Genomic DNA, 20,773 nt, shown 5'->3' with positions numbered 1-20,773 from the left:
CAGCAGCGGAGCATACAGCAGCCCTGAGGCTGCACCCACACCTCAAGAGACAGACAGACAGACGGATAGAGAAGGAGAACAAAGAGAGCAGAGATAGAGAGATAGAGAGAGAGAGAAGTCAATATGGACTGGAGATCAGCCAAAGGATAGAAAAGATATGTGTAGAGAACCATGCCAATGGTCAAACTCAAAGGTAGATCTGGGAGAGATGGGGAGAGACGTTTGGCGAGTGAGGTGGATAGAGGGAGAGACGAGAGTTACCACAGAGTGACCACAACTGAGAAACAAATACAAAACAATAGAAATAGACACAGCAAGACAGGGAGGAAAGTGAGAAAAGGATGGGGATGAGAGAAAGGGGAAGAAAGAAAGACATACACAAAGAAAGAGTGAAAATGAATGAAAGCAACAGAGAGAATGAGAGAAAGGGAAGATGGAGGGAAAGAGAGAGAGGGACATGGAGGGAGGGAGCGAGAGAGAGGCTCCACACGTCGAGTCCTGTGCTGGTATCTGGCTCCGGCCGGGCTGTGTGTGACCTGGGCCATTGTTACGAGCCTGGTGGGAAGTGGCCGGCTGGCCCAATGCACACAGAATGCTAAGCAGCCCTGCCATTGTCTGCCCCTGCTGTGTGCGCCCGCCGTCGCTCTGGCAACCAGGAGCTGCACCCCCCCCCCCCCTTTCCAACCAACCCCTACAGCTTGTACGCGCGCACACACACACACACACACACACACACACACACACACACACACACACACACACACACACACACACACACACACACACACACACACACACACACACACAACCTACATAAATGAAAGATGAAACATTCTGCCAGCGCTTTAGTCACAGGCAGCTACACATCACAGCTCGAAGTCCTGAGAGGAAGTTCTATTCAAAACCAGAAAGACAGGCAGCAAAGACAAATGACCGAATGAAACAGAGAGAGAGAGAGAAAGGGAGGGAGGAGTGCATAAGAAAGAGAAAAGGGTATAAGGGGAATGAATGAGGAAGACAGGGACTTTTGGGAAACCCCCAACACAACAAACAGCCCCTACACCCAACAGCCGCTTATGCAATCACCTGGTCCTCCTTGACCCAAATCCCAGCCTCTGGGAGTGCTGGGTGACTACCACACGGACCCAACATGGTGGGCCTGGATCTGGCACTGCCCCACAGCAGCTCATGAGGACAAGCAACCTTCTCACCCAACGCCTGACTTGAACCAGCCATGGATAATGATTCAGAGAAACAGCACTGTGCTGCTGGCCCAGAGCTGTGTTTAAGTGTAAAAAAAGTCACTAAAATTAGGTCAATGGGGCAGCAGACAGGCATGGGACGAATGGTGTCCTTTGAAGTCCTTGTTTGCGCAGTTGCACAAACAAGCCATTATAAACTGACACCACCTAACCTCCCCATGTGCACGCATGCATGCACACACACACACACGCATGGACACGCACGGACACACACACACTCACACTCTCTCTCTCACACTCACATACACAAACAAACACACACACACACACACACACACACACAAACACAAACACACACACAAACACAAACACAAACACACACATGCACAGACTCTGCCTATCACTTGCTTGCACGAGCTGAGTTAGTGTTCCAGACAGCAGGTTCAAGCGCAGGAATGAGAGGAATGCCTGGGCTGAGGCAGGTGCCAGCCGGCACGGGGAGAGAGCGAGCACAAAGATCAGACTCCCCCACCTCTACCACCTCACCCGGCCTGATCTCAGCAGATCAGGTGTCGCCACCCAACACCAGATGCCACAGACAGCATGGGCTGGCAGGCAGGCGGGTGAGACAGACACACACACACACACGGCCAAGAGCCTGGGCATGCCTTTCACAAAGCATTCCCCATGGCTGCACGGCACTGTGCGTTTCCCCACCCCTGTACTAACACACCTGACTGATCTCCTCAGGTAATTAAAGATGATTCATTAGCTGATGCAGGCGGGCTCCTCTGCTACTGAAGAGTAGAGAGAAGAACTCAGACATGACTATGAACTGAGACCCTCAGAAGAGAACAGCACAGCACATCTTATATACACTTTAAACCTCCACACATAAAAAGCAAATGAAATACACTTTTAAGACCAGTAAGCAGAGATAGAACTGATAAAGACAACACATATAATAAGGCAGTAAGACTAGTGTCCATGTTAACTAGGTCTATTTAGTCTCTCTACACTCACACGATGTAAGCCTAGGAAAAACGCAACTGTAAATTGCTCTTTGGTTTGGTACAGATGTTGGAACAGCACTTTAGCTGCAGACCCAAATGTGTCCATGTTGGGAGGTTCATGTGTAACAGAGCAACCGCAGAAAAACACCTTGCCACTTCCTGAACCAACAATGCCCAGAACAGACAGGAAGGGATGGGGATGGTTTGCCATCAGACACACCTCAATGACCTGACGATCGAATATGACATGGAGATGTCAACAACGTCAGGGGATGACAGGAAAACAGCTAGCAATGTTTACTCAGATCCCCGTGAACTCCGGTGTTCCCATGCAACTGACCTACTGAATGAGTCCTATGAATGACATGGTGGCTCTCCAACCTCTCCCAATCACTCCCAGTGAGCTTCATGGCTCTATTTGCATACCTCTTTTGACAAGAGCAGTAGCAGGGCTCTGAAAAGCAGGACAGAATCGAACGAGTATGCCCTCAACAGTCCTTTTGTACTGTTTGTAACCACACCATATGAGATAAGTTTGAAATGCTTCTGAGCTATAATGTCCAATGGATATAGATTTCAGTCGATTCAAGTCCACTCATGCTGTTGAGTTAGTGTTGTTATGTAGTAGATGGTCATGAGTACATGTTGGCTGACCACTTTGACCACACGTGATCCCCTTACAGACATCTGCATAGCATCAAGTCCTCAATACAATCAATAGATCAATAGTATTGGACAACTGAATGAACCACAAAAACATCTGACAAACTCGGTGAACCAGGGGGCTTATGCAGTGGAACCAACCACATCATTAAAGTTCTCCCAAGACAGGTCTGTGTTTTGGCCTTTGCCCTTGCTAGACCTAGCAAGCATAGGGATAACGTGGTACTGGAGAGAGCAGTGTACAGTAGGGGTCAACTGATATGCAGTTTTAAGGGCCAACGACAATAACGATATCTAATGACTGGATGGACGATAACCAATATTTGACCAAAATTCATTTATTTGGCTGTTAATTAACAAAACTACATAAAAGAAATAACTGGTAAGCAAGACTGGAGATTAGCTAAGAGGGGCAGTCTACCATCGCCAAACTGAAAGTGAAATGTACTCCCTTATAAACTAGACCTTGGGCTATTCTTTTAAGGAAAAATAAATACCATGGCGGCTATGTTTACATTTACCGGCCTCACAGAGATGAAGCTAACGCCAGCTAAATTTACCTAAGCAAGCTAAAGTGTGTTCGCTTTATAAATAACATTACATTTAAGATATGCAATCTTACTAACATGACCCCTACATTAAATTACAAAAAAAGCTTGCATCACATAACTTAAGAAACTGAAGTGGTAACCTACCAGTGTTACCAAAAGTGTCTTGAATAGATGCATTCTGTAATCCATATATTACTCTGGTGTAATCTTACTGGCCTTTGCTGACTATCTTGTGGTTTCGTTGCTAACCAGGAGCCTCTTTAAACGAATACTAATTAAAAGCTATGAGTTAAAACAAATATTTAAAAGTAATCTATAAAAATAATAACAATATATTTTAATTTAAGTGAAACTACACCATAGGTTGGTCTAGACATAAGGGTGCATTTAAACAAATATTGACAAAGACCAGGATTACTTCATTATCCAGACAACGGCACAAAATAAAACCCAAAAATGACACTTTTCACCAAGGCTCTCTGTGCCTCAGGTTTGTGGGGATTTTCAGATTTTCATTCAGCATGCTGAAGTCTTACTTTGTGGAATACACCCTACGGGAAAGGCCCGAAACCACACTTGATGGCAGGCATATTGTCTCCACCAATGGCCATAGGGATATGTATGGATTAGGATGTACGGTTGGTGAACACCCATCTGTGACTCGGGTGAAGCATTTAGTCATGTCACACTACATAACTTCCCTCAGCTGCCACAAATTATTTATTAATAAACAATAAAAAGTATTTTAAAATGTGTGTACCATGAGAAGGTGTTTATTTTTGCCTTAAGAATACTGTACAGGGGCAATGCTCAGTGGTTTATCCTAAGATGTTCTGATGGGATTATTTATTTAATAGGCTAACTCACAAAATCCCTCACTTATGATTACCAAGTATGACATCCTAGGATAGAAAAACCCAATGCCTTTTAGTTAAATTGGGCCAATTCTCTGACTAAAGGTCCCAAAAACACGCTCTTAAATTTAGAGTCAGTTTCTGTTCCAGGGTAAACAAATGCAAAACAACAAATCAATATGGTAAGTTTTGAGGCATTCTGTGACTTGGCCATAAAACACAATTTAACTGTGGTGTATGATGGAAAACATTTGATTTTGCCAGCATTTGGTTTGAATATATTGTCACTTGGCTTGAAAGAATATGCACGCTTCCAGACATGCTAATCAACACCTGTCACATTCCCAGAGTCCCCATGTCCCGGATGACGTTGGCACAACATCTGAAGTCCAGAACCACATGTGTGCCCTGGTCCAGAGCATGGAAATGTCAAGATCTGACAGCATTTAACATGGCTATCACCGTCATCTCGTTGACATTTCCCCATAAGAAAGCCAACATGTTCTTTTGTCTGCAGCTGGCTTTCTGATGTCTGTTGAGAACACTTCTCACAAAAACAAAATAACAAACAATGTTACCATCACTCCCAACAACCCCCATTGTATTATGTTCCTGTACTTTTCCGTTTACATTGACTTTCTACATCCAAACAAATGCACCTACAGACAAAAAAAGGTTCGGCAGCCATGCAAATGCAGCCATGCAGACAGAATTAGGTGCCTCAGAATTTGTATACCCCCACCATGCAACTCTGCCATCCTGTTCAGAAAAGGTTAATTACATTATCAAGAGAGGACAACTGACAGCACCAATCAGGAGGCTAATCGCTGACAAGACAATAAGCCTAATCTGTGCACAGGGTGGAGCAGTATGAGGGTGAAGCAAGGTTCCAAGCTCTGTGTAAGAGCATCAAGGAAGCATTTGGGGAATCATAATGGAGAATATCAATGCAAGAGAACAACCTCCTACTGACTCTCCGTCCATGACTGGGACAGATATGTTTAGTGTGACCCACAAACCACAGTCTTCAGCTCCTTTGAAAGACCCATAGCTGACAGAGTGTAGTTGCCAGTGTTTCCATTCAACAAATAAAATGCCTAAATGGCCTGGGTGATTATGTGTTGTGTTCTGTTTTTGTTATTGTTCAACCCTGTGGACAGAGGGGATAGCACTCACACCCAGAAAACCTTTTTGGGAGTTTGGTCTGTTTTTGGAAGTCCACCATCCACACTTGCAAACCACAATGCTTTCTTCTCACTGAAACCTCAAGGCACTAATTTTATGACTGCTGGTTCATGTGTAACAGAGCACCGGCAAAAAAAAACCTTGCCACTTCCTGAATCTACAATGCCCAGAACAGACAGGGAGGGATGGGGATGGTTTGCCATCAGACACACCTCACGGACCTGAATCCTCACGAATATGACGTGGAGATGTCAACAACGTCAGGGGATGACAGGAAAACAGCTAGCAATGTTTACTCAGATCCCCGTCAACTCCGGTGTTACCATGCAATTGACCTACTGAATGAGTCCTATGAATGACCTACTGAATGAACGTCCTATGGTCTGCTAATCATACACTTACACACATCCACTATATTCAAATGTCTGACAACAATCCAATAACGTATGGGGTGGAACTATAGCAATTGGTCGTATATTATGCTAACTTTTTCCTGAAATATATGATGCTGCTACACTAAAAACAACATCATGACTGATTACATTAAGAATTAATTGGTAACGTTAGATGGTGATTTCTCTTCTCGAATCTGTGGCGCACACTCAGCTGCATCAGCACCTGAGTGTCCACGTAGCCTATACAATACGGACTGCTTTCAAATGACACTACGATTTGCAAGCTGACCTAAAAGCTAACTACTGTATTTTGTTTTCTTTACCAACATACTGTCAATGGATTTTCTGAACAACCGATGAGGGGCCGATGATGCAGATGCACGTGAGCTGATTTGGCCAGATCCGCATCTCGATTAATATACAGATTAATGTACACAGGAAACGGGGGAAATCCCGATAGAAAATAACGGTATGGCGATCAGAGTTAAAATGGACCAAGACCTCAACCCTGTGATTATTCAGTACGATAAGAAAAGAGTAGCCCTCGGCATTTTACTGACATTACAACAAAAGCCGGCAAAACCTGGTGTTCAGAGTTTATGACAGTCGCCCAAAAGTAAGGCTATATGTTACGCTAGCAGACCAAGCTAGCTAGCTAGCAAAGCAAGTGTCCCCATCGTTCCCCCTCACACAAAGACAAAATTGTCAAGTTCATCACACAAAGCCGACTACACTTGACGCAATCACGTAGAGTACTCTCCAACATTCCATTTTTCAATTGTCATGCCCACCAACCTAGCACACCGGTAGCCTCTTTAATATAGAAAAGTAGCTGAAAACTGCTTGAAATACATAGATAAACCCGGTTCCTGACAGGATTTCTCCAGCTAACTTATCTAGCTAGGAAGCATTTCAAGCAGTTAGCTCTACTCGCTAGCTAATGTTGGTTTGGCTATTAGCTAGCTAGCCAGCTATCATGATTAAAAACAATATTAGCAGGATAATCTTAGAGCTAACGTTAATTAGCTGGACTGTTAGCCATCATTTTCATTTCTCCTGTTCCACTATCGCATTAGCAAGCCAGCTATATGTAATGACGTTAGCTAGGCTATTTTCCCATTCTGGCTACGTCTTCAGAAAATATACCAGGGTTACCGGTGGGATCCAGCTTTGAGTGGGGGTAACGTTAACGTTATTGTTATCAGTGAAGGATACTGGGGTGGCGGCACAGCAGGCGGTTGAGCAGTCGGGGCTCCCGGTGGTAGCGACACGGAGGTCAGAGACGCCCGCAGTTGGCTTGATGGAGATGGCCCGGTTACAGGTCCACTAACTGCGACAGCAGCCGGTTTCGGCACCACTTTCGGTGGCAAACTCATTGCAGATTTTGAACAAAAGCAAACAATACGTTACTAAATTATGTTTACACACTATCTAGTTATTATACATAAGTAGGCGAGATGTTCCTCTTCAGCGTTGCAGCAAATCCTTTTGCTTAAGATTCCGTCTCACAATCCATTTCTATAACTGGCTTTTTAAATGTATAGTCGCTTTTTACAAGAATTGTAGAGCTATTCATGGGGACGGTGAGGGGCTTGCCTCCCCCACCTCGTCCGGGATGTCCGCGGATCTGGTTCGGTTCCGTTCTTCAGAGTATATTCCCCGGTGTGCCCTCTTCACTCAGTCAGCGTTTGATATCTTCATGTTGCATTTTAAACTTATTTTTTCATAGAGATGGGAGACTTCGCTCAACATGGCGTTGCGGCCGCCTCAAGCAGTCCGGTAGGACGGACTGTTCGACTACCGTCGGCTAATTTCGGGTATACTCGGCTGACTGCCTATGGTTAACCTAGGACTGACAAATGTGACGTATCAGTAGGATTTGATGCTGGGTTTCTATGTTCATGTCGAGATTTCAGAGGCACTGACTAAAACCAACGTATGCTAGCCATCAGTACATAATGCAACATTAAAATAATTAGAACTTTATCGACACAGAGCGTTTGTCTCAATGTAGTCTAGTTGGGATACTGCACTGTTTGGCACATATTTTATCGTTAAGCAAAGTGAATAGTGGTTTCCAGCATATATGTTAGCAGGAACATAACTTTTAAATGGTTTACAAATGCGTGATTAAGAAGACCACAACAGTTCACCACAACATTAGTTTAAGAGTGGAAAAAATGCTTATTTGCTTAAAAAATACGTGAGCTCGGCTCTCTAAAATACATTCATACAGCGACATCTATCGGAGGTTTTTGAGAGGTGCGAGTGTAAATGCAACTGCCAAATGAGAGAGAAGATAACAACGGTGTATTTTATAGAAATTATTTTTATTTTCGAATTTAATGTGTAAGAGATACAAAATGAGGCATAAATGGTTAAAATCCAAGGGGTATGCAATACCAGGTGACTTCATAGTTTTCCATCTCAGATGTGGCCTAGGTAGCCTGTGGGGTTCTGCACACAAACACATAGCATTCTTAGGCCATACTGAAACATTTCTGACAAAATGAGAACCAGCATTTGTCGCATAATGGCTGTTCTAAATGAATGCATGTGACAGTGTTAGTAGACAGACCAATTCTAACATAGAGAGCTGCTATTTTAAACACATCTCACATTCCATCAGTCATCTTCAAATTTCAAACTTTATAACAAAACAAGTTATTGCACAATATATATACACAGTCACTTCTTTAAACTCTGTGCATTTATATAATTTAATGTGCCCAGGTGGATAATGGAGCCAACATCCAAAGGGTCAGGCCTCTGTCCTCTAAGGATGCATAGTGCCCATTACAAAGACATTCACAAGAGCATTTGGCAGGAGCTTTACAATACACTTAACTTGACTTATACAGACTTATACAAATTTACATAAAACAATCTAAATGTATTTAAGAATTAACTTTGCAAGCTATTTTACATATGAACAAGAACCTTACGAATTGACAAGGCATTGTAATAAAGGCAGAAAAATAAATATTCTTTTCCACTTTAAAAAAAAAACACATTAAGACAGAGGTGCATGACCTCTTTTTTTATTCATAAGCCTTGATGCAAAGAATTATACCCCACCCACCCACACATCCTTTAGTCTCTTCATTAAACTCAACCTGTCTGGTTTCCAGTGTTAACAGTGCGTCTCCTCACCTCAACCAAGGAGCAGAACACATTTCGTTAATTCAATGTGCTCCTCAGAGATTAAAACAAAACAAAAAAAAGTGTGAAGAGTGTGTTTTCCTCCACATATTAATGAAGACGAGCTGAGTTGGGATCGGGATTCCTCCTCCAGGCTTGGCAGTCCAGATTAGGCAACCTGAGAAGTAAGAGCTGAGCAAGCAGAGCTGCTGTGATTTGTTCATTCACCAGTCAATCACCTCTGTCTCTGTCTTGGCCATCTCTGAAGGAGAGCTCATGACCCCATACAGGCCACTTTGCCACAGCAAAGCATGACCAGGGTCATAGGGCCCTGGTGTGCGCGTTTTTCACCAGAGCTCGCACTTCTGCTTGGGGTTCATGGGGGAGTTGGCCGGGCAGCCGAAGTGCCTGGAGAAGTCCTGGGAGTTGGAGACAGTGCCGATGACACGGTACTGTGACGGGCTGTGGGGATCCGTGATCACACCCTCATGGGAGCTTTCAGGGGTACGCACAGAACACCACACCTGTGTGGCCAAGAGGTGACACACATACACACACACACACACACACACACACAGTGGAGCCTTCATGAGACAACATAGTATGGGGAACTTTTAACACAGAACATTTACTAAATTGATCCGTGTAAGTTCTTAATGTGCATATTGAATGAAATAAAGTGTCGACCCCCCCCCCCCCCCCCCCCCAGATTCACAATATTTAACAGTGCAGCCATTGGACATCGTCCTCCAATACTTCATAACTCTTGGCACTGCATAATAATGGCTAGGTGCCATCTTGAATAACCTGTGTTTGACCAAGCCCACATCAACGTTGGCATCCAAACTGGAGGGCAAACCTTGTCCATGGCTTAACAGTAAACACGTCACGTTCAGTGCTCATTCAAATTTCATAGTATTATCTGATAATATTTAACACTGGGTGTAGCTCTAACAACACGTCATAACATATTTATACACGCATAATCGCATATGTGAATAAATAACACATTTGTTTACGACCTTTGTTTTTATAATAAAAAATCCAAAGAGTTGTATGTGGTATTATCAAATAATCAAATCAAACAGAAGATGTAATGCAAATGTCCGTGAATCAAATAGGAAAATGAATTGCGGTCCCTCACCTGGGCAAATCCAATAAAAAACAGCTGATGGTTGGTCAACCCCAGGGCGGGCAGTGTGTCCTCCTCCCCATTCTTCTTGGTCCAGTTCACGTAGGCCTGCGAGACAGCGATCAGGTTTCACTTCCCTAATTGCACTTTCCTTCAGCTCCACAGAAACACCTTCACCAGCACAGCACAGCACAGTCCCTTCACTACACCACCTAGACTTGATTTCCCCTCTTGACACCTGCGCTAACCCAGGGCACGCTAGGTCCTTCCCTACCATATGTTTTTGCTCGTCTGCGCCAGTAACCTACAGCCTTTGAGCCGACGGAAAGAATGTGCGAGCTGCGGCCCGCTCTGCCACCTGTTATGTTCCAAGGCTTTACAGTGAGATAGGCTTTCCCCCGATTTTCCACCCCAGACAGGCTTTAGTGCCCACCCCCTCCAACACACACACACACCTCCGCCTGTGTGCTTGGAAACGTGTTAGCGTGTTCTTTTTTTAAACTGACTGGACCCCCTCATGAGGTCAGGCCTCCTCTTCCTCTTCGCCAACCTCTACTAATGCTTCTCACAAATATGCTCTACGGGATCAAAAGAGTATATATACTTATACACACAGGCTGATCTGGCTTTAGTGTTAATGGAGAAAAAAGGCAGCACTTTGCATACAAAAATGTTTATTGCACAAATATGTTTCGCCGTGTTGCCTTCTTCAGTGTTAATGGGCCCTTTTCCTAAGCACAGACAGACATCTGTCTATAAAGGGGAGTGTATAAGGGGGGTGACTGGAGCATTTCATTTTTAATGTTCATTATATCCTGTAATTCAGCAGAGCTTGTTATTTTTTCATTTTGCACTGAAAAGATTTACTTTCTGAACATGTTCCTGATAATGTGCACCCATGGCTAGGCCCTGGCCTTGTCCTGCCTAACCAGCTGAGGTACCCAGACATGTCTCTTTTCTGACCTTGTATGCAGCCTTCAGTCCCCCGTTGTCGGCTATGTTCTCCCCCAGGGTGTGCTTGCCGTTCAGAGGCTCCTTGTTGATGGTGTAGTTGCTGTACTGCTCCACCATGCACTGGGTCTGGTGCTTGAAGGCCTCCACCGACGAGTTCTGCCACCAGGGGCGCAGGTTCCCGTCCTTGTCATACTCCCTCCCTAATGGGCCAAACACAGTGGTATCATCTCACCATTTGGATTGTGTTTTTCAAAGCAACATAATTGTATTAAATGTGTAGAATCACTCAAGCGTTGACTGTAATCTTTAATGACACAGAATCAAGTTGCGTTCGTTTTTTTGCTGAGAACTTACCTTGGTCATCAAAGGCATGTGTCAGTTCATGCCCCATAACCACACCAATTCCACCAAAATTCAGGGCTCTGAAACATGATTAATCATTAAGCATTGAAACTTGCATATGTAAGTAGTATTAACATGCTATGTGGAGTTTATTTTTCATTTCAAACATCCAAAAAGTATCACCAAATAATATCAACAGAATGTGAGGAAACAGCCATCTATGCTCTGTGTTGTCCCTGAAAACATAACGCAAACCAGCTAGCACCAGGCCAGCTCTCTTGTACCACGTGTGGTTTCCTGTGTACATTAATCAAAGGAAAAGTGCTTTGTGGCTGCGTTTAAGACAGGGGGTCAGGAATTGGGAGATTTAGCTTTGGCCAGTTCAGCATTCAGCATCCCAGCTATCTTTAAAACTGGCACACACAACATGTACTCATTTCTGGCACCATCTTCACAAACAAGCCAAGTACATCCGATGGCCACAAATAAAGTCATCCGTGTGGACTGTCTGATCCTCCCAGCAGGAATCTGCCAGCTCAACAACCAATTCATGACGACATACCATTGTTCTCTACATTGTCTCCATCTGTAAGGCTAACTCTCTAATGGGCTATTTATGGCTTATTTGGCTGAGGTAACTAGCCTAGCATGGGGGCAGTACTTCCTCTCTCTCTCTCTCTGGTGGATGATGGTGAGGACTATAGTCTTGGTTATGGAAATGAATGCATGCCGTGCATGGATGGACCTGGACACCAAAAAGGCTGCCAACGAACCAAGAGATAGGGTCTTACTTTGGCCATGTGCGGCTGTAAAATGGAGCCTGGAGAATGCCGGCAGGCAGGACCATCTCATTCTTGGTGGGGTTGTAGTAGGCGTTCACTGTGGGAGGGGTCATGCTCCACCTGTGCATATGAGAAATCACATAAATATCCATAAACCTCTCTCTCCAGTTTTCTATGTGTCTAACTCTAAGCCTCTGTACTCTTGTATTCTCTGTACGGTTCATAACAGCCAATGTAGGTGTCGAGGTGTCACTTCCTGTGATCTTCGAAGTTTGAGTGTTTGTCAACCACAAAGTGCTTCCTGGACGACAAGCCACATAACGAGAAATCATGTGAGGATTGGAGCCAAACCACCTGCTACTACAGAAATGTGTGTGTGTGTGTGTGTGTGTGTATGTATGTGTTCATGGAGCCGTATTTTAGGTGCAGGGCCGACCGTACTCACTGGTTCCTGTTTGGAGCCTTCCTCAGCTGGTCTGCTGTGACTCTGCCAGAGAAGTTGTAGTACTGCATGACATTCTGGAAGTACAGCTCTGACACCACCTCAAACTGCAAAAGAAAGAACGAGAGAACAAAACAAAATTTGAGAGAGTGGCCACGGGTGCCTTTATCCAAAAGCAGCCCACTATAGCCTTCTAATTATCTTGAAAGAGCATAGAAAGCATCTACTGATTTGTGCTAAGTACCTTTAGGCATAAGTCAATTAACCACACAATGCTACCAATCCGTATTAATTTATACCTACATCGTTGAAGACCTTGTCCAGTTCCTTGGGGTCCATGATGAACTTGGGATATCCTACCATGTTGTAAATGGCATCAGCCTGAGGAGAGAAAAAAGAACCACCAGGTGGAGCTGTAGAGCAACTGAGATTTGCAAACCAACTAATCAGTTCCATAGTCAACACATAAATATGCGTTATGGCAGAGGCTGTGTTTGGTGCTGGGTTTATATTGAGCTAAAGGGTTAGCATAGGCCATGGTAGGATGCCCTATAGGCCCTGTGTGTTTACGTCTGCTACCACTACAACATCGGAGCAACAACACTCCATTTTTTACATGAGGACTTTTTGTTAAGAGATTCATTGAGAAGCAATCATATTTGGGTGATAATCAGCAAAATGAAGTCCATCTACAAAACTAAACAATCACCAATGTATCCCTTTTGCATAATTCAGAACTTTTCCCTTTTGGAATTTGCTACCAGTACTGATACTGACAACTTTTAAAAAAAAATACGTAGGGGAGTGCTATCATAATATTACTTCAGGGTTGTGTAAGGACACTTTTCTATCAACAAGCCAAAAGTTCAGCTTGCTCCCAACCCCTGTCCCCCAATGTTTCATGCTGTCTCCTCAGGGAGGACAAGATGTGCAGTCCGCCGCAAAACCCCCACAGCCAGGGCCGGCACATTGGACCACTGTCAGGCAGCATCGCCATAACAACCCCTGACAGGCTGACATTTCCATCTATGTGTCAAATCCGCTAAGCTGAGCTGGAGGGCACAGGTAATGGAATGGGTGAGAACTGAATTTGGCCATGCTCGGTGAATAGTAGAACTTGCATACACACACACGCGCACACACACACACACACACAGACAATAACATGTCGACTGGTGCAATATTTATAGACCTCACTAAGGCTTTTGATATGGTCGATCACTATTTGCTTATAGACAATCTACATGCAATAGGCCTCTCCAAACACTCTCTTATTCGGTTTAATTCTTATCTCCACTGTAGACGTCAGCGTGTCTCTCTTCATGGTTCTGTATCACAGTCCTTAATAATGGAGAAAGGCGTTCCTCAAGGCTCTTCTTTAGGGCCTCTCCTATTTTCACTGTTTATCAATGATCTTCCTCTAATCTGTTCAGACTGTCACATTCATCTCTATGCAGATGAGACAGTGATTTACACATCTAATGTGTCTGTTTCTAAGATTCAATCCACACTGCAATCAAACTTAAATGCCATTCAACTTTGGTTTCAATCCAACCACCTTTTACTGAACAAGAAAAAGTCATACAGCATGCTGTTCCCCACCAGATCAGCTACATCAAATCAAGATAACACTCTTTCACTCAAATTCTCAGATAATACTCCACTGGTACTAGTACTGTAACTTACGAATTTTGTATCGCTCTATTAATTGTTTTACTCAACCGATTACGTTAAGGATTGTGTCTCAACTAATATTTCCTATCTTAGTCTATGCAAATGTTGTCTACCAAAACGCATCAGAATCACACCTGAAATCATTAAATGTTGCGTTCAATAATATATGCAGATGCCCTTTTACTACTCATCACTGTGTAATGTATGACTCACTTAACTTATTATCACCAAAAGTCAGAAGACAGTACCACTGGTATCAGATTATTTTAAAATGTGTGTACACTGATTATCCTTCTTACCTTAAGGATTATTTAATTCCATATAGACCCAGCTATAGACTGAGACACACTGAATATCCCTCACTGTGCCAAACATCTCCAAAGAGAGTGGTAGACGTATCTTTAAATTTAAAGCCCCCTCAGACTGGAATTGCCTACCTGGGTCTCTAAGATCGGCCATTTCTTTGCATTCCTTTAAAACATCGCTCTTTACTCACTTGCAAGTAAACTGTTCCTGTAAATGTTTTCCTCATGTGTGACTGGTCCTTTGTTTTTTATATTACCATGTGGGATACTTTTTGTCCTTACTTTTTACTCATGTGTTTTTGTGTTTATATGCGACTATGGGTGTAGGTGCGTATATAGGACTCATGTGTGTATATGTATTTACTGGTATGTATATACATATGTGTATGGGCTAAATGTTGTCATGCCTCTTAATACTGTATTATGTTTAATACAGGGTCTTGTTTTCACTAAGGACTCGGTGGGGTGGACGTGGTGGGTGAGATGAGAAGAGGGAGAGCTTTAGAGGGTGTGAATGTACATGTGCTGTATTGTCTTTGTCTTATGTCCCGAGGACCCCCTCGAAAACGAGATGTCTCATCTCAAGGGGTTATCCTCCTAACAATAAATTTCAAAACACACGCACACACGCACGCACTCACACACGCGCACGTGCGCACCCACCCACACACACACACACACTTACTTTTTCCTTGGCAGCCTTTTTGGTGTCCGGGTCCATCCAGGCAGTATCTTTCAGGCTGTCCTCAAAGGCCCATTTGATCTCTGAGACCATGGCTTCAGCCTATCAGAGAGAGGGAAGCACAAAAAAGGACAGGTCACTGACAGACAGCTCCCCCGAGAGTGTTTTAAGTAAAAAAAACTTCTTGCACTATTGGTCAGCCATCTGGATAGTGACTGAGTGACATAACTGTTGAATGAAGAGGTTGGACCTAAACATGAAATCAGCCAGCTCAGAGTGCTGAGTGACATTTAAAAAAAAAAAATGGAAAGAGTTTTCCACATCTGGGGTGGGGTGAGTGTGTTTGTGAGTGAGTGTGTGTGTGTGTGTGTGTGTGTGTGTGTGGTGTGGTGGTGTCACTTACGATGGTCTTGCTGTCCTCTGCGAATGTGGCTTTGACAAACAAGGCTCCTAGTGCAAAGCCTAATGCGCTGTCTGTATCGCTCACACACAGTTTCCAGCGTGGGGTGCAACTCTACAATAAAGAAACACACACACACACACACACAGAGTCAACAGATTCATCCTGTCTCAGAACACCAAAGGTTTATGACACACATTTTAATCTCAATACGGTTTGTTGTGAAGACATCCTCCCCTCACTCAGCCTCACCCCCACATTCATAAGCCACCACTAACCACCTCAACATGCCCACAGAGAATCACAAAGCAGACTGTTCCATCCCAGCCAAGGTGCTCCTACTAAATAAGATCCTTAAAATGCCAAAGAATCCTCACATAGTGACGTCACGTCTGAGCTCTTTGTTCTGTATGCTGTCTCTTTCAGATCAATGACTAACATTTCTCTAGGGCTTAGAAAAAGGGAAGCATCACTTCCCGGCAAAGGAGGAAATCTTGCTTAATGGCCATGTAGAGTAAGGCTATTTCAATGACTAACAGACAGCCTTTGTAAACATGTTAATAACAGCAACCTAAAACATTCACAAATAGATGATTAATGGTATTGAGTCAGTAATGGTGAGATGTTTTGGAAAAGCTTTGTTCAAGCTCCTTATATGTTTCTTATCTATCATGTGGACTGCATTCCACCCCTTGGAGCCTGGCTTTTGTTTTTACAAGCCACACAGAGATTGGCAGCAACAGGACACTCTTGTCACCCCTCACTTCCTCTCTCCTACTGGGATGTTTAGAGTCTTCACAGAGAGGCTTCACAGCTGGGGGGAGTGGGGGTGGGAACAGTCAGAGAGGAAGGGTGTGTGTGTGTGTGTGTGTGTGTGTGTGTGTGTGTGTGGGTGTGTGTGTGTGTGTGTGTGTTGTGGGGGGAGAACAGAGTGTAAGGGGCAGGAAGGGAAATGACTGGAGATACAGAAAAAATGAGAAGTGTGTGTGTGTGTGTGTGTGTGTGTGTGTGTGTGTGTGTGTGTGTGTGTATATATATATATATGTGTGTGTGTGTGTGTGTGTGTGTGTGTGTGTCTGTGTGTGTGTGTGTGTGAAAGAGTGTGTGTGTGTGTGTGTGTGTGTGTGTAGTGGTCAGGAGAGGTTGCTGAAGAGGTCAGCAGTCTGTGTGTAAAACCACAAGGAGAGGCTCAATCATGTCAAACACATGGAAACTCGTACTTCCTTAAAATGAGATAGGGATGGCAAAATCCACACACACCCTTAAGCACACAGAAAGAAACACACACACACACACACACACACACACACACACACATACATACATGCACACACATGCCCCCGCCCACTGACAGATGCATGCGTGAACTCACGCCCACACAGCGAGCTAAGAATCCTGGCTTGTTATTACAGCATGACCCTAGCGGAAGGGAAAGCTAGTGGAACTGATTCTCGCGTCCTGATAAGAGCTTGGACTGCCGAAGGCTACAGGGGCCTAGCGACCACACGTCACACCCCCCCCCCCCCCCCCCCCCCCGCCAACCACCCCCCAGGTCTCCGTCAGCCCAGCGGAGCAGCGAGGGGGTCAATCTGACAGCCTCTACCATTTCCAGCCCAGTTCATCTCAAACTCCACTGCCTCCTCACTGCTGAGGACGCTAAAGCCACTAATGCTGCTTGCTTTAATCTGAGCCAGATCAAACGCATAGTCCACTTTAGGTGTCATGTTCGTCCAGAGGCTAATGTCTTTTTATCGGGGCGATAAGCAAATGTGGGACTTAGTGATGGATGTGGTGGGTGTGGTGCCTTCAGGAAGAAAGATAGGGGGATTTACGTGTAGTAGCACTATGAGTTCTATCAGATGGGATCTGTTTGCCAGGGGCTTTCTTTCCTAGTATCAGAGTTGGGAATCAGGATCTAGATCAATGTGACTTTGCTTCATGCTTTTATAAAGCCTGTTAAACGCCTCTCTCACCTTTTTGGTGCCGTACATGACCTCGAAGAAGCGCTGCTCTGCGTCCTGGAACTTCTGGTCAAGGATGGAGACCATCTTTCTCACCACTTTCATGATCATGTAATTATTTAGGACACTAGGGGGAAATGAGTCTTGTGTTAGACCACGACACGTGATGTGGATATCACTTCTCTGAAACTAGCATAAGAGTGAGTGAGAGTGCAGAAAAATATTTTTTAATATTTATTTCACAATTCATAACAGGAATATGGTACTATAGTATATTACCTTCCACTAGGTTGTAATCATTTTATTTTGTTTAATTAATTAAATATATACCATACATCAATTACACTGGTTATCAGGGAAGCCTGCATGTAGTCTCCATGCACAGGGTACACTGCAGTTTCATTAGATGATGTGTAGCAGACAGCCATGCACGTCTATTACCTCTTGTTGGTGTTCTGGATGAGCTCGGACACCTTCTGAAGGTACTCTTTGGCGTAGACCACCACAGGCTCAGAGTCGTTCAGCTTCACAGGGGCAAACATGTCTTTGAGGAAGGGCATCCAGTCCACCGCAGGGGCTAGCGTCTACACATAACCCAGGGGCACAGACAGAACAGGGAGATGGCATATTAAGTTGTACAGCTTAGAAAACGGCAAACAGTGCAGCACAGACAACACTCATTATTTGGTCATTATTTTAGCCCAGTGGTTTAGAACTGAGAAGTGCATTAATCATCTAATTAGATATGTGATAAGATTTGAACATGATCACCAGTTCAGTTTAAAACATATAAAGAATTCAACATAATATGCTTATGGTTAAGGGTTTCAAATAATCCTGAGCCAACCACACATTTAAATATGGGGACTGCATTTCTCTGTGTTTGTGTATGTATGTATGTGTGTCTGTTAGCAGAAACTCACTGCAAGATCCTTGGCATGTATCCTATGGTAGATGAGCTCCTCGTCTCGCCTCTCCTCCACGGGCACGGTGATGTTAGCCAGCATGGTCTCAAAGTCCACGATTTCCTGCATCATGGTCTGGGCCGTCTCTGTGGAGCCGCCTAACAAGACCCCCAGTTCCACCAGGAAGTCCAGATATGCCTTCAGGTACTGTTAGCGTAGACACAGTAAGAACCTCTCAAATTATGTCACAAGATGTCAAATGATGTCATATATTATAATCTGCTGATTCTGTTACTACTTTCATGTATGATTGCTGGCATGTAGGATTGCAACAACGTAATCTTTTAAAGCATTCTACAGAATTTATTAAAGAGGAGACTATGAAAATAACCTTCTGATTAGCAGCCATCTAAATCAGCTCCATAGAATGGGATGTATACTTTACTGTGTCTGCATACCTTTGCATTGGCAGTCTTGTTGAGGTAGTAATCCCGTGAGGGTAGCCCCAGCCCTGACTGATCCACCTGCGGAGGAAAGCAAACATCTACCCTTAAAAGGACTACTTTTCACTGCTTGGACACCAACCTAAAATTGCCCGGTAATAGGGTTTTTATTGCTGTAATGGTTGCCAGACCAAATGGACTGTGTCAAATAAATAGGCAAGAAGATGCCAAGTTTTCGGAAAAACATCCTGCTTTTCCAGTCAATTTAGTATCAAAACTATGTAAAGGGATACAAATAACAAAACAATTCACAATAATAATAAACATCTTAGGTTACATCCAGACTCATTCTGAACTAAAGTATTTTTTATGGTTTACGAGTCTAAGAATGTTTTGGTTTGAATTCAGGTTTATTTGATAGCATATCTAAACATGACACCGAACAAAATTATTTGTCCAGTAACTGTTCTTTTACTCTTGTACTAACATTATTAAGTGATATTAATAATTTCAGATATCTTAAATAAATGTTTACCATCCAGATACAAAGCTTAAAGGTACCATGTGTAAGAATTGAGGTAAGAATATCCAAAAAATGAGCTACACGCATCAAAAGAATGAGAAGAAATAAGGGCGATGGTGTCATTAAAAAAATGACAAGGTATAGTGCTGCAGAGATATCAACCTGAATTAGCATGCTAAATTACTAGCCACAGCCCGACAGGTGTCATAATACCAGTTTCGGCCATGGGAGGCGGTATGCGGGCAACATAACTGCCAGCCAAACTGCAATACACGTGTCTCGGTTGTTACTCTAGGGTAGACCAACTCACTTTCTGGAGGTATACTGCCCCATCTTTTATGGAATGTGGAGTATGAATTGATTTTTTGGCGGACATTACACATGGCACCTTTAAAGGAACATAGCACAAGGCTACTAACAAGAAAACCACTAGTTCAAGGTAACACCAAATGCCTAGTCAAAACACGGAGGGGGAAAAAAAACGTTAGAGTATTTAACTCCTGTCCTTCTTCAACTACCCTGAACTTTTCCTCTCCAGCACTTCATCTTTTTTCTGTCTCCTGGCCTCAGCTCAGTTCTCTAATGTCACAGGACCAGCCAGAGAACAAACACAACCTACTTGGACGCCGCCTACTGTATACCAAATACCCTGCCTCTAGGTCCCATTGCAAAATCGTTTCCAGTACGCTATCTGAGAATTATTACTACAGAGTACAGCCGACATCAGATAGACTTTTTATGCATTATTTTCCCTAATGTGAATAGATAAATACATGCCATTGCATAATCATTTCAATACCATTGCATAACCATTGCTGATTTCATCAGTAGGCCTGTGTGTATTTTTCAGATTAAGTACACACCTGTATGATGTTGCTGTTGGAGCTCTTGGAGTCTGTGCTTACAAAGACGGTGAAGAAGGGAGAGGTGTGGTAGTTAGCCGACACCATGCGCAGGACCTCCTGGAAGTTGTCTTTCTCCCAGGGCTCCGTGAGGCCCCAGCCCCCTGTCTGAAAGACAAAAAACAATATTTCTAGGGCACAGTTCATACCGCCCCATGTGGCTGAGCCCGAACCAAAGCAAACACTGTTTATGTAATCATCTAAAGCTATCGAGCCCAATGCACAGGTGGAGCCAACGACTTATGATTAACACAACACAACACAACACTCTGGAGCGACTAGGTGTGTATATGAAACAATCACAGCAACAGGTGTCACCGGG

General features: G+C 43.8%; 2 protein-coding genes across 4 annotated transcripts in view; both read right to left on the bottom strand.

Annotated features, from left to right (window-relative positions):
- Positions 1–7,697, bottom strand: part of eif4g3a (eukaryotic translation initiation factor 4 gamma, 3a) — a 73,895-nt gene extending 66,198 nt beyond the window's left edge. Inside the window, exon 1 of the mRNA XM_042089195.1 lies at positions 7,079–7,697. Coding sequence (XP_041945129.1) covers positions 7,079–7,239 — 161 coding nt within the window. The 5' untranslated portion in view covers positions 7,240–7,697. The remainder of the gene's footprint in view (positions 1–7,078) is intronic.
- Positions 7,698–8,174: 477 nt separating this feature from the next.
- Positions 8,175–20,773, bottom strand: part of ece1 (endothelin converting enzyme 1) — a 28,149-nt gene continuing 15,550 nt past the window's right edge. For all 3 annotated transcript variants that reach the window (XM_042088126.1, XM_042088125.1, XM_042088127.1), the window contains 14 exons: positions 20,413–20,559; positions 19,042–19,107; positions 18,602–18,790; positions 18,120–18,262; positions 17,691–17,805; positions 15,721–15,831; positions 15,321–15,419; positions 12,960–13,037; positions 12,660–12,763; positions 12,224–12,334; positions 11,445–11,512; positions 11,100–11,290; positions 10,149–10,244; positions 8,175–9,528 (listed from right to left, as the gene is read on the bottom strand). In XM_042088126.1, coding sequence (XP_041944060.1) covers positions 9,352–9,528; positions 10,149–10,244; positions 11,100–11,290; positions 11,445–11,512; positions 12,224–12,334; positions 12,660–12,763; positions 12,960–13,037; positions 15,321–15,419; positions 15,721–15,831; positions 17,691–17,805; positions 18,120–18,262; positions 18,602–18,790; positions 19,042–19,107; positions 20,413–20,559 — 1,695 coding nt within the window. In that variant the 3' untranslated portion in view covers positions 8,175–9,351. The remainder of the gene's footprint in view (positions 9,529–10,148; positions 10,245–11,099; positions 11,291–11,444; positions 11,513–12,223; positions 12,335–12,659; positions 12,764–12,959; positions 13,038–15,320; positions 15,420–15,720; positions 15,832–17,690; positions 17,806–18,119; positions 18,263–18,601; positions 18,791–19,041; positions 19,108–20,412; positions 20,560–20,773) is intronic.

Source organism: Alosa sapidissima, chromosome 4 (assembly GCF_018492685.1).
Source record: "Alosa sapidissima isolate fAloSap1 chromosome 4, fAloSap1.pri, whole genome shotgun sequence".
Taxonomy (NCBI): domain Eukaryota; kingdom Metazoa; phylum Chordata; class Actinopteri; order Clupeiformes; family Clupeidae; genus Alosa; species Alosa sapidissima.
The sequence above is the reverse complement of the archived record's forward strand: the minus strand, read 5'-3'. Positions and strand labels throughout refer to the sequence as shown.